General features: G+C 38.0%; 1 protein-coding gene across 1 annotated transcript in view; it reads left to right on the forward strand.

Moving 5' to 3' along the window:
• The first annotated feature begins 9,445 nt into the window (after nucleotides 1-9,445).
• stab1 (stabilin 1) overlaps nucleotides 9,446-14,234 on the forward strand; it is a 63,244-nt gene continuing 58,455 nt past the window's right edge. The window contains exons 1-4 of the mRNA XM_069677687.1: nucleotides 9,446-9,531; nucleotides 11,369-11,496; nucleotides 11,613-11,728; nucleotides 13,983-14,068. Of these exons, the coding sequence (XP_069533788.1) occupies nucleotides 9,481-9,531; nucleotides 11,369-11,496; nucleotides 11,613-11,728; nucleotides 13,983-14,068 (381 nt within the window). The 5' untranslated portion in view covers nucleotides 9,446-9,480. The remainder of the gene's footprint in view (nucleotides 9,532-11,368; nucleotides 11,497-11,612; nucleotides 11,729-13,982; nucleotides 14,069-14,234) is intronic.

Here is a 14,234-nt window from a genome sequence, read left to right on the forward strand (position 1 = left end):
ACAAGTACAATCCTGTGAAATACTTGGGACACTCTGATTAGAAAGGATAAATATTAAATATAGAGAAATAATATAATAATCCTAATAATAAAATAAGGCAGCAGTCACGAAACACTAAAAATAATGATATTTGAGAAATATGTACATTTTTCTAGTATAGACATTATAAGGCAAAATTGTGTACATTAGGTTAGATAAAATAGATCAAATATAATAAATAGCAATAAAATAGATCAGAAGAGAAAAGATAATAAATGTTCCATGTTTTGTCATGTAAAACTGCTTCTCAGCTGGTCTTGCCTCAGGACCCACCGCCTCCTCCTTAATGACCAATCGAGACCCACATTTTCTCACCAATAACATGTATTTAATTAAAATCTGTGCAGTTTTCATAAGAACATATTTCCTCTAATTCATTTAATTAACAGCCTTTTTTCCCAACAGAAATAAACTTAAAAGTGTAAAATAAATGCAACTACTGTCGTGCTAATCAAGTTCCACCTATGTGTACGTAACTGTAGGTGGGATTACCCAATCAGTGGATACATGGAGTGTGAATACGACTGCACGCACGTCATAGGAAACCCACGTTCTTTAAAAATAAGCACAGAATAAACTTTTGGCCACAACTTTTTTTTTTTTTTTTTTTCAAGCACACATCTTCGACCCACTGAAAACAGCTCCGCGACCCACTTTTGGGTCCCGACCTACCAGTTGAGAACCAGGGATGTAAAGGAACTGTTGTTAAAATGTGATTTTAAATGACTACCCTCTGAGTTTAACAACCTGATGGCAGGAGGAACAAAAGATTTGGAGTAACGGTTACTTCTCCTCAGAGGTGCATGATAACAGCGGCCTGAAAGCATCAATGAGAACTCAGCAGACAGAACATGAAGAGGTGACGGATTTAGTCCCTAATAATCAAAGTTACAATTAAAAGTGTATTTGTTTTACACTTTTTAAAAAAACAAAGTTTAAAAAGTGTCTTCCAAACAATACAACACAACAATTAACAAAAAAAAAGAAACCAAACAAAAATTAGAAATGTTGGGTATTATGCGAGGAACAGATTAAACTAAATACATAATGTGTTGGCTTGAATATTTTAATAAGCCAGAGGGGAAGATGGAAGCAATGTGAGGGAAATACAAAAACCTTTTATGTGTAAATCTTTTAAAAAACTTGAGTTTTAGAAGGGATTATAAACACACCAACTACAAAGCGGCAATGTTTCATTTTAAACACCTCTCAATTACTTAAATGTAAAGACGACTTAAATCAACATGTAGCTACAGTGTAGTGCGAGATGTGAATCCATAATCAAAACATGAGAGAAAAACATGAATAAAATCCACGGAGTCCAGTTTGAGTAACAGACTAAACAATATTTCTGACCAGGGTGTTGGTTTCTTAACTGACTGCTTGTGTTTCTTGACCTGTCAAACTTCTTTTTAGTGAAGTCTGTGAAGGTGCTCTAGTCGTCCAGGTCATGGTAATTTGAAGCTGAATCCAAAAGGCAACTGGAGTTGGTTGAAGTTCTTGAAGACATTTCACCTCTCATCTGAAAGGCTTCTTCAACTGATGAAAGGTAAGGGACTTTAAGAGTCCGCTCAGGGACCTACATTCATTATAGTGGACAGATACAGAAACTTAGACGGCTGCAACCTGAACCGAGCACAGTGGGACAAGATCCGGTCCAAAGACTTGGCTACTAGCGCTTTAGACTTGGTATAACTTTTGAGATACATATTAGGTTCTCCAAGGATACAACTACAGCGCTTAAAATATGTTAATAAAGATTTTTTGCATTAACAGTTAAGTTGGTTGGATACCATAAAGGCATCAGATATTTGTGGGCTTCCAAATCCCTAATCTATGTATTTTTTCCAGAATGACCTGTGCAATTTAGTATTAATTATTGGATAATATGGACAAAACTCTAGTCACGGTGTAGCTACTGGTGGTGTGTTCATAAGCTCTTATAGGTTAAAGTATTTTGAAATTATATGTGAAAAGTGAAGTAAGAAAGGAAACTATAAAACATGTAAATGATAAACACATTTAAGAGGGGTTTTTTTTTCTAAACTCGTCTGCGGTCAGGTCAAGAACCACTTGCTTTCCAGAGAAGCATCATAAACATAATTACAGAAGAAAGAATTTACCAAACGTTTCTGTCAGCATTTCATGTAATCACCACTCACTGAGGTTTTGATGACTTGGCGGTTCTGCAACACGAAACGCACTGCCACCTTTCAACTTGTTTAACTTCCTCTATTTCCTGTCTGCTGGAGGACCTCGCCATGAAATTCAGCTGATTTCCTTTTTGGGAACACTTTCACAGACTGAGAGCAGAGATACTGTACAAGGAAGTGTCTGATCAGCACAACTGGCAAACTGACCTCCAAGTGGTTTTCTCTTGGATCCCACAGGTCAACTGACCAATTGGAAAGAATTCCAGTTTCAGGCTCTGCTTTCATGTGAAGGAAAAACTGTAACCAGAGACTTATTCAGTTGTCTGATAGCTTATCACATGGAGAGGTTGGATCCAAACAGGATTCCTGTTTGGAACGAAGTGACAGTCTCTGTGCCAACATGATATGACAAAGCATCTTTTAAGAGTTAACTATGCAGCTGGTGAACTGCTCCAGAAAACAGTTCACCCTGACAAAAAGGTTATTGGTTGTTTTCGTCCCTTTAGTTTCTTAGCAGCAAATCTATAAAACTATCAACATTTTTTCATTAGATCTGGTACAAAATTCAACTGTAGGCCATAGAAAACGACGTTATATTAGGAACTTTTCGAGGGATTTTTTCACATTACAAGTTGGACATAGGCCTAAATCTTCTAATCAATTGGTCTACTGCATTTACTTGAATGAAAACAACTCATGCATGCATTGATTGTCTATCACTCAATGAGTTTTGACGCATATTAAAGGTGTTGTCTGAGTCCTTCCCCAGAGCTCCTACTAGCAGCTACAGATCTTCAGAGGTCTGAAAGAAAGTAACCAACCCAAAGCCCCAGTTGAGCAGCAAACAGATTTGTTCATGTTGGATAACAGTAAAGTATAACTGTTTGATACAGGTTCAGTTTAGCAGCTCAAACTGTTTAAATCAGTTGGCTAACAGGTTTTGGTCTTGTTAGGTAACAGTTTAGTGCGGCACCTTATGGTCAGGTCAGTTAACAGTTCAGTTTGGCTAACTTAAATAATTAGATTCTTGTTAGCTAACGTTACAGTTCAGTTTAGCACTTACACAATCTCAGCCTGCTAACAGCTAGGTTTGAGTCTGGTAGGCTAACAGTTCAGTCAAGCACCTAATATGTTGGGCATTTTAAGTAATAGTTAAGTTTAACTGCTCAAACAGTGTGGTTTAGTTAGCTCACAGGTTTTTAAGCTAACAGTTCAGTTAAGCACCTAATATACTGGTCATGCTAACAGTTCAGTTTAGTTCAACGGCCGAGTTGAAAAGACATTTTTCATAGAAGTTGGAACACTTTATGATCAGCGGTTAAAACAGTTTAGCAGCTCAACGGTTTGGTTCAGGTTAGCTAACAGCACCATCTAGCCGTGTTAGTCAACATCATTATTTTATTCAAGTTAGCTAAAAAATAACAGCTATTACAGTTTTACATGATAGGATATGGATACATTTAGGATATGTTTAGTAAACAGTCAAGTTAAGCAAAAAGTCTTTGATTAGCTAACAGTTCAGTTTAGCAGCTAGATGAGTTTGGTCCCAATCAGTTCACAGTTAAGTTCCGAAACTCATTGATTGATGTTGGCTAGTAGTCAAGTTCAATGGCAATTTTTTAAGTCCTGATCATCTCAATTAGTTTAGTGATCCAAATGGTTAATTTTAGCTTATATCATGGTTATCGAAAAGTTAGTTAAGTTTAGTTTACAGTCAAGTGGTTCAGAAGGTTTCTGCTATTGGTTAGCTAACAGTTTATTTAGCTAAATCAGTTTGATTCAAATTACTTGATGATTAAAGTGAGCTAGTGATCCAGTTCAGCAGCAAATTTTGAATCCTGTTTTTTTTTTCCACAGTTGATTTTAGCAGCTAAAATTGTTCGATGTAAGATGAAGTTCACTTTAGCATCTTCTATTCATCATGGTTTAACCAATAAAACTATTCCCATTGGAAAGTAATGAGTTTAAAATTTAGGCTGCGCCATGACAGGTTATTCTTTTACCTAAGAGCACATTCGTTTTCATTTTTATGTGATGTGATTTAGAATTGTACTCGAAAATACTGTTTTGGATAAAATGTATTGAGTTGCGAAACGCTAACAATAGCAAATAAAGTCAAAGCTTTACACAGGATTTGTTCAGAGTAAATCTGTTAATGAAATTGATTAATTGCAAATAAGTTCAACAGCACATTTTTCATCCTCCTGACAATTACTTGTGACCCATTGAAACTTCAGATTATGTATGGTACTCTGAGGTGTTCTGGATATGCTGATAAATCCAGTTAAACAGTCGCAGCAGAAAGACACCAGGGAACATCAGACGGATGCAACACTGATAGTAAATCCTTTCTCACTTCCTCTTATCTTTCATGGCTTTTCTTGTCTGTTCTGCTGTTTTCCGGCTCAGAGTGCTGATTGGAGGCATTTGTCGAGGTTGAGCCGGTCACCAGGACATGGGCACAGAGGCAGCCACGACCTCTGGCATAGGCCCCCCCTCTTCCCTCACCGCTTGATTCATGTTTCTCAAACTTTCAAAGGAGTCAGCAGTGAGTGACTTTTTTGTGCGTGTGTGTTTGTGTGTGATAAGATAACAATTATCATGGTGTCCTTCCACATTGTTTTGATTATTTTGTTTTATATTTAATATGACAGTCTCAAGGTATCTCAGTTGTTAGACCAAGAAGTTAAAACTAAAAACATACAGAGATATAAAGAATATTAGATAGTTAGCAGCATGCAGGGACGGACAAATCAAATGAGCGATAATGACTTTGCACTCTTGTTGTGTAATGCTTGTGATAGACCTGCAGTAGTATTTGTGGCACTGAATTAAGCCAATTGTAGTGCAACAGTAACCTCTCTTTCTGTCTGTCTTTACTCTCTTCAAATATGAGAACAGACTTCATGTTCAACTGTAGCATACATGCCAAACAAATGTGCCAGTAGGACCACCTAATTACACATAGGTTTCTGAATTTCGGCTCTTCTGGTGGCAGTGTTGGTCTTTGGGTCCACCCCCGCGGTATGGATTGGAACATGTCTACAATTATTCAAAGATTGCCATGACATGTCATTTGGTGGTTTCCCGACAAGGAATCTTTATGACTTTAATGATTAAAGAGTTGGGCATAATAGAAAACATTTTAGGTAAAATGTCTTAACAACTATTGGTTGGTTTGGTCTCACTTGAGACTAACTGAAATGACTTCTTTTAACACTTCCTCAGGCCCCCTTATCAGGACAAAAAAAATGTCTAATTCCTGCAAAACCAAAGGCAATCTAAGCAGCATCAACTGTAGCTTTTACTTCTTATGAGTAAAATAATGAACTGAAATTTATGTGCTTTAAACTGGTGAAACTATGCGGAGCTACTGTTAGTTGATGGCGAAAGAGAAAACACGGTCTGAACGTTCAAACTTCACCATGGAACTTTTTTCCTGCTCTTTGGTTGCGTCTGTATGGGTTCTTGATACATTTTTTTCTGATTTCTTTGGACCTTTCTTTGGTTGACTTTTAAAAAACTTCAGTATTGTTAGGCTGTAACCTAAATGGCACCCCAGCACATGGCCAAGCCGTTATAACCTTCTGGCCATGCTTAACTAAGATGGAGGGCGGCATATGCGAATACACAAGTGTCATTCAGATACATTCATATCTATTTTTATCCATAATTGCCTTAGGTTCAAATGTATGTTAGGGCTGCAGTTCTGAGGGACAAAATTCCTCTTCAAAGTTTTGCTTACTAGAGTAAATCTTTGAGACTAAAAACTAATTTTAATTAACTAAAATTGGCAAAATATCATCCTCATCAAAAGTGACAAAACTGGTGTCTGAATCATCAAATACAATTTATATATTTTCAGCTTTTTCAAGAACATAACATCAAGAAACGTCTGATTGTGTGCCGTAGATTACTTGTAACATTGTGGACCATGTTAGTCCATCTATACTTTATTTTGATCTGATTTAAATAGTGATATTTTACCTAACAACAGTTCATTTTTCTTCTGCAAAAAAAATCAGGAATCAAGTTTGCACAAATAACAAACAAAATGTGCTCATTTTAAATATGCTTCAAAATTGTGGGATGCACCGTTAATGATAAAAAAAAAATAGATTGTAACTGACAGGCTGCTGGTTCCTGTCCTCAAACTGTGCTGGGAAAAATTTCCTGCTGAAGAGCCGGTGAGCAAGGCAGTAAACTCCAGAGTACTGAAGCGGTTTAATGTCTGCCTGCTTCCTGCTATTGTTCTGTCCCCTTGCAGTTTGACCTTTGACTCTCTCTCTAGTCATTTACCTCCACGTGTCTGTCATTTGTTCAAGTCAAAATATATTGAAACGGGAAAGAAACTCGGTCCTCATTTGTTCCTTTTGGTTCTGAGAAGCAGACGAAGAGTCATGTCAGCTGACCAGGAAATCCGTCCAAATCACACTGCCCCACTGGGACGACCAGGAGGGGAAATCCGTCCAACACTTCCTGTCAGGAAGAGAGGACTTCTCACAATCTCTCTCTTTTCTCACATACCTCACAGTAAGAGGCCAGAATATTAGAAAACTGCCTCTAAAATGAGTTTCTCTTTCTTTTAATAAATCTACTTTAATTCACACATAGTATCACGTCAAATGTCTTAAAGGGTTTCAGTTCCTGACCCCAAACACTCCTCAAAGACGAAAACAGCTCCTTGACAACCTGAAGAAAGAAAAATTCCTAGAGAGGAAATTCAGAGAGATATCCCCTGTCCTCAGACGACCTGATGTGAAGGGTGGCTTTGGGGAGGATTATAAAAGACGAACAGAAAAAATCAAATTTGATTTTTTTTAAAAATGACATCCGGCAAACCTGAATCCAGGGTAATAATAAATCCAAAGCTATGTATTAAATCTGATACAAAACTTGCAAAGAAACATGCCAAAAAAACCTCTGTATCTTATATGTAATATATATAAATCTTGTGATATAAATGCTCTTTTTTGTCGTAGTGTCTCAAACAGTATCAAAGTCATGATCCAGGCTGAGCTCAGCCAAAGGTCAGCGTGTTTTCTGCGTCTGAATTTTCTGCAGTGTCGTTATGTGTCCTTTTGTTTTTATAAGAAGCTTTATAATGTTGCATTGTTGCACGTGCTACAAAATGAAGTACTGTAGCTACTGCTGCAGAACTATACTTAGATATATTTTGAGATTCATTTACTCTGATCGTAGAGAAGCATGTGAATTCTCACTGATCTGAAAGCAGCACAATCATCTAAATTTGTATATTTACACCTCTATGATATAATCAGACTGGAGTACAACACAATAGTACTGCTTTACTGACTCAGTACTTTAAATCTGAAACAAACTGTTATTTGCAACAATAATGTACCTACTCTTGTTACCTCACAATCAAAAATATTGAATCTTGAATGCCAGTACACAAATAACATTAATGTTGGCTCACATTAGCCAGGTCCTTCTTGTCATTTGTAGCATTTTGGCTAACTTCAAAAACATCTGTGTGTCAAGTTAGTAAAATAATGGTTTAACATTTTCATTATTTCTATTATTAATCCATTTTAGACTTTAAATTGGTTACCAATCTGTTTCTCTGTGCTAAAGCTTAATGTAGCTCTCAAGGCTAAAGAAGTCGTAGAGTGTTTTATTTCTTGTGTGATAGATTCAGGCTGCATTCACTTTTGTATTAGAACAGACCTGCAGTGAATCATACTCTACTGAAGGTTTTAATGTTGTAGGTTTTGTTGTTAAAGAGGTGTTTATCCTCATTTAGGAAGATGTATTTTGTAGACGTATAAAGAATATGCAAACCTGGATTGCCTTGGTTTTTGCTGGATGAGCCTAACAAGCTGTATACTAAGTGAAAGTGTACAACTTTAAGTACCCATAAACAACACCACGGATACTGTCTATGCTGACATACACTTAATACTGCCTTGTCTTGAGCACTGGTTCCCAACATTTTTGCTTTGTGAACCTTTTAAACCCTAGTCCCAAACAGTATGTCAGTTAAATGTGAAAGTTGAAGGCAGGAATCCTGAAGGAGGAAAGCCTTTCGTTTTGAGTGCCTGAAATTCTTTCCTTATAATTAATTCTCTCATGAACGATTGCCCTCAAAAATTTGGAGAAAATACTGCAAAAAGCGCCCTCTTGGATGCCCCTTAGATAGATAAAACATAATTGATTACTGAAGCCAAAAGTGCATTCAAGCATCGATTGACATTGAAATATGTGGGGGGGTTTTAAGTACACTAGGATCAGAGGGGTACTCTGCATCTGCTGAAACTCAGTATTGGTATCAGGAAGGAATAAATAGTATTGAAATGTCTCTATAATGGATTACTCAACAAGTCCCTCCATGATGCCCTTCTAGTGGTGCATGCTTAAAAAAACCCTCTACATGCTGGTGCCCGATGCATGCAGCCAGTTCTTTTTTCATCATTGCCCCTCAGACACTGGCTTGGGAGGTCCTATCGGTGGTCAGTAGTAACTGTAGCCCATGTACAACAATCAACACAGAGTCCACAGCTCTGGAGGTTAGACCAGGAGAGAGAGGAGCGGTGTGTATACTTTTTCTGAGTACACTGCTGCACTACAATGACCAAAACAAGTGCAACTGTTTAACCGCTACGCCTTATACTTTACTTGTACTACTCTGAGTACTGCTGTTGATACTACCAGGGGAGTAGTAGGAGGAGATGACCTCTGATGGGAGGTTCCTTCTATGCCAGTTTCTGTGTTTTTTTTCTCTCTTCCTAGATTAGAGAGGAAAAGACGTGACGCCTGTAGCTGCTCCAGCCTCTCTGGCTGCTCTATGCCTCGCGGGACGCTGAGCTGAGAGTTAATTTGTTAGTTGTAATCTGTTTGTTTGCTCAAGTATTACAGGGATTGTTGCCTTCAGGCGGAAAAAAGCCAGTAATATTGCTGCTGATCCCAACACTGTCTGGATCTAGTTTTTATTTTTTACATTTTAACTACCTATATGTTTTCCTGAGTTTTTGCACATTTTTAAAGCAGGTTGCCTACACATGTTACTGCTGGAAAACACGTCTATTGTTCTCCAACAGTTCTGTTTTTCCCACACAGAGGATGTTGTTATCTGTGTGTTTTTCCTGTAGCTAAGCGGCAGGTTGTTTTTGAGGTTCAGGCTACATGTGAGAGGAGAAAGCTGATGTGAAGATCCAACGCTGCCTGAATACATTCCTCAACTTTTCCTGCTGATTTTTTCTACTGACTGAGGAGGGCGCTGGGTTGGTGGATTTATTTCTTCCCCCTGGATGTGACACTTTGAGCCATGCTGCTGCTGGTGCTTCTGCTGCTGCTCTGCCTGCAGACTTCACTGCAGGTAACACACCTCCATCTCCGTCACAAGAAGATACTGTATACTCAAAAGTTCTCTAAATTATAAGTGGATCACTCTACTCTCTTATTAATGCATTCACACTACTGACTGATTTTCTTCTAGAGCCTCATCTCAGTGAATCTTTTTACTTGTTTGTATAAAATATATGAACATTTTTGATCGCTGAGTAAATGAGAAGTTGTAATAGTACAACACAGGTGACAGTACTCGTACAGACCTACCAAAAACACCACCTTAATTAAACCGTGAGAGTTCTCAGGCAATTCATTGTTGCAGCAAATCAACAGAGGCTGAGAAACGCCAACTTTAGTTCCCTTGAATGGATCGTCTACAGCCAAGCTAATGGGTCTGTGAGGCTGTATTTAAGCACAGTGGTGCTCTGAGCCTGCATGCTCACAGTGACAATGCAGCATGCTTATGTTCAACAGATAATATTGAAATTCGTCATGGTCTAATATCAGCCTGACAGCATGCTAAGATTTTCTAATGAACTAAAAGAATAAAACAAAGTACAGTCTCTATATGAAAAGTCAGACGAGCACCAAACAAATAGATTGTATCCTTAATGTGCCCTAAATATCTTGCTGCCTTCGAATGGAACTTGTGAAGGTGACAACATGGGAAGTTCATGATATGCTTGGCTTTGGTTCAGTTGTGAGAACACTGGTGTTAGGAAACAAAACAGGATGCAAAATGAATGTTAAAGTCGAGCTGAAACGGCATTTCGCGAGTATCTAGCTTCTGTATCGTGACGTATTTCTAAGTGAAACAGGACGTGCAGGCGGGACATATCATTAGAGGGATTTGATTTGATCGTTGAGAAGTGGGCGTAGACAGACGTTCTCCACAGCGCAGTAGCTAGCTAACTGACCGAGTGTTCTTGGTGCTCTGCGGCTAAATGTTGCAGATTGATTGGTTGAAATTGTTTGGTGCTAACTTACGTAAGCACGCGTGAAATTTAGTTTTACCGGAAGAAAAAATGATCGGATTTTGATATAAGAATATGAATAAATTGATTTTCTGTATTTTTTTTGGCCTATATTGTCATTGACATTTTTCATTTCACCTCGACTTTAATGTCAGTGTTAAGAAGCAGAGCTAACAGTTTAGCTTGCTGGAGCTGGTAACAGAATCCTGGAAATTCAAGGTCTTAATGACAACAAGTATGAGGCATCCCGGACCATCAACATTTACATCAGGCAAATTAAAAAAGTCTAATCGAACATGCTTTGCCCATACTCAGCCAGCCGAGTGAAGGATTTGCACATGTTGTAAGAGGAGATGCCTTTTTTTCACCCTTTAAAAAAAAAAAAGTACATGTTTTCAAGTTTGAAACCAGCCACAAGGTGTCAGATTTAGACAGATTTAGAGAAGGATTCTAATTTTGTCTGAGCAAAGGAGAGAGCTGTCAATCAACTGTCCTTCAGTCAGCCTAGTGTCATGTGTTTGCATACCTTTGTTTAGATTTTTCCTATAGTGGCATGCATTGTTTATATCCTGAAAGCTAATGTGGGCATAGCACAATCTTTGGGACACAAGAATAAAACTTTTAATTCATTCATCAGTATTGCTACTCCCTCTGCTACTACTACTGTCATCATCTGAAATATCCCCACTACTAAACTCACAGTGTCTGCCATATCAGTGGAAGTTTTAGTAGAAGATGTTGCTTATTTAAAATAGGAATGTACTGATACAGATGGTACCATCTGGAGCTATAGGAACTTTAAATTACAGAGAAATGTTGAGTAATACAAAGATAAAGTGGTGTCATATATTATATTGACTGTACAGTCATAGATCTCCCCTACTCCCTCAGACTGCTCCTCCTGGTCGGTGTGATATCGCACAGAGGATAGACGTTCACACCTCCTGCACTTCCTGTGCCGCCGTCACCACCAGCAGCTGCCCCCACGGCTTCAGCAATGTACGCACGACCAACTGCAGGTAGGAAACAGGTTATAATTCCTTAAAAAACAATAATACACACATAAAAGATGCCATAAATAGTGTGTGGTGTTAATGAAGCAGTTTGTTTACCTTGTGTTTTCTGTGTGCTGCAGTTATGTTGTGCACATCGGTGGCAGGGACATGGAGCTGCCTGGATGTCAACACGTCTGTGTGAAGAGTTTCATGCAGCCACTGTGCTGCCCACAGCACTGGGGCCCGCTCTGTTTGTGTAAGACACACACCACACACATAAGCACACGCAAATACAAATACTCAGATTACTTCCACATTAAGGCAGAAGAAAAACAATGCTTTACTGCATCACAATGTGACATCATCCTGCACCATATTGCACCTAGGCTTTCCTACATATTATGCCCCCTCTCCCTCGCCTGAATTTCCTCTCTATCTTTATCTGTGTCCATGAAGTTAATACATTTTTACTTTCTCTCCTTACCTTGACCTAAAGTAGAATGCCCATAACACAGGCCTTCTTCTGTAACACGTATTCTCAATCTCATTATAGCCAATAAGAGCACGTGTTGTCATAAACATGAATTCATTTTTAATTTATTTATTATTTATGTGGCATTCATATCATTTTTAAATGACCATTTAAATCCCTGAGTTTTTTCTGTTGCTGGTAGACTGCAGTATTAGCTGTCAATCAGCTGTCAGCCTGTCAGTTTTTGATTTCTGCCAGAGTTTTATGAAGAGACGGAGGAAATCTAAATATGTCAAAAGCCGCTTTGGCTAAGTCTGATTCTGAGTTTGAGGTTGAGACACCTGTCAGTCAACAGACCACGTTCAAACACAAAAAGTATCTCTCTCCAATGATAGCAGCTATATGTCAAGTCTTAATAGCAAGTATATGGCTAATAGTGAAATGTAAGCCTTTACTGAATTGTTAGATTTACAGCAAATTGATGATTGAAAAAGCCTCTCTATTCAGGTTCTAGTTTTTAGATGTTAGGATTTGCTGCTTTGTTCTTATGTCATCCTAAAACTGAATATAGGCCAATTTGGACTGTTGGTCAGACAAAGACATTGAAGACCTTGAATGTATGATAAAAATGGTTTAATAAGAAACTTGATTTCCTTTTATATGTTTTGTTTACGGTTAACAACAGAAAGAAAAGTCAACCGTTAAATACACACGTTCTAGTTCCAAACGGTCACTTGTTAAGTAGGCGGGACTATTTTGTTGTCCGTAGTTCTGATTGGTTGTTTCGTCGAGCGTAATTTCTTCCAATCACATCCCGCTATCGTCACGATAGTTAATTTTCTGGCAGCGTAAAAAAGATAAACAGATAAAGGAAATTTTTTACTACCTAAAGTTAGACTTTTTTGTGATGTCTTACTTTCAGTCGTCTTGTGTTGTAGAGTTGTATTCTCCTGTACGTTTACGAAATGAAGTAAGTAATAACTTCTGTCTGTAAACAAAGGGCTAGCTTGTTAACGAGTAGTTTATCAAAGACGCCGCTGTTAGCTTATTTAATGCTTCCTAAATCAGCGTCTTTGTCTTTAAACGTTATATAGTTTAGTATTCGGGTCTCTTTTGCAGTGAAATTATGTTAAATAATAAATTGTTAAATGCCCTGATATTACTAAACTACTGTGTAACGCGGTGAATAGTAAGGGAAGGTGTTTCATATTACTGCGCAGGTGTTACCAATTAAGGATTCATAATTGATAAGAATTACTGAAGTTTTAAATCAATGCAGTCTAGTGAAAGGGCTCAGAGGCTCAGAGCTATCAGTAAATATAAACCTCACAATTTATGTTTGTACTCAGTTGTGACCAGATGGTCTGCATGGTATATTTGGTTGTATAGTACTTGGTTTCAATATTTTAGTTTAATAACTAATAAATAATTAATAAATAAACATGAGTGATGGAGATAGGTGACATGTGGTGTAGTGCTGAGCTTAACCAGACATTGATATTACAATCTGACGTGTAAAGTTTGGACTATGTAGGACCCGGTTTATTGTTGGCATGTCATTATTTTGTTTAGATGTATTTGTAGTATTATTTTGGACACTTTGGTCAGCAGTAGATGCATGGGGTTGTGTGTATATAGGTGCATAGGTGACAGGAGGAGGCAGGCACAGGTAGGGGGAGCACAAACAGTTCTTACCAGACCAGCCACAAACCAGCCAGTCTAGGATCAACCACTGCACAACTTACAACAATATTAGAAACAAACCGGTATGTTCATCACTTGTACAACTGTTTGCAACAACAAAAAAATGATCAACTAAACTGCAAGTCATTACTGGAAATTCAGTTCTATTGGGTCTGCGTAAGATTTCACCCCTACCTATGTATTAATTGCAAATAGAAAGAAATTGCAAAATTGGAAAAAATTGCCATTACAGACAAAATATTGTCCTTTATTTAAGTTAGGTCCTTTATTGTCAAATAAACAAAAATTACAGTGAAGGAAGTAATTGGTAATGACATTCTCTGTACGTCCGTAGCCTGTCCCAGCTGGTCAGGAAAGACCTGCAACTTCCATGGAACCTGTCAGGATGGAGACCTTGGGAACGGGACCTGTGTCTGTGATGTCAGTATCCTGTCCGTCTGCCTCTCTGTGACTACTGTCTGTTTGTAAAGGAGATCAGAGATTAATATAAATAGTTTGTGTAGTTATAGGGAACTGTGCCCTTGGTTTAACATTAGTGTTAATATCAACGGCTCGAGCCTCTCATCATCATCCTGCTTATCTGACA

Source organism: Semicossyphus pulcher, unplaced genomic scaffold (assembly GCF_022749685.1).
Source record: "Semicossyphus pulcher isolate SPU_LCO1_2020_fin unplaced genomic scaffold, fSemPul1.0.p SCAF_3, whole genome shotgun sequence".
NCBI classification, from domain to species: Eukaryota; Metazoa; Chordata; class Actinopteri; order Labriformes; family Labridae; genus Semicossyphus; species Semicossyphus pulcher.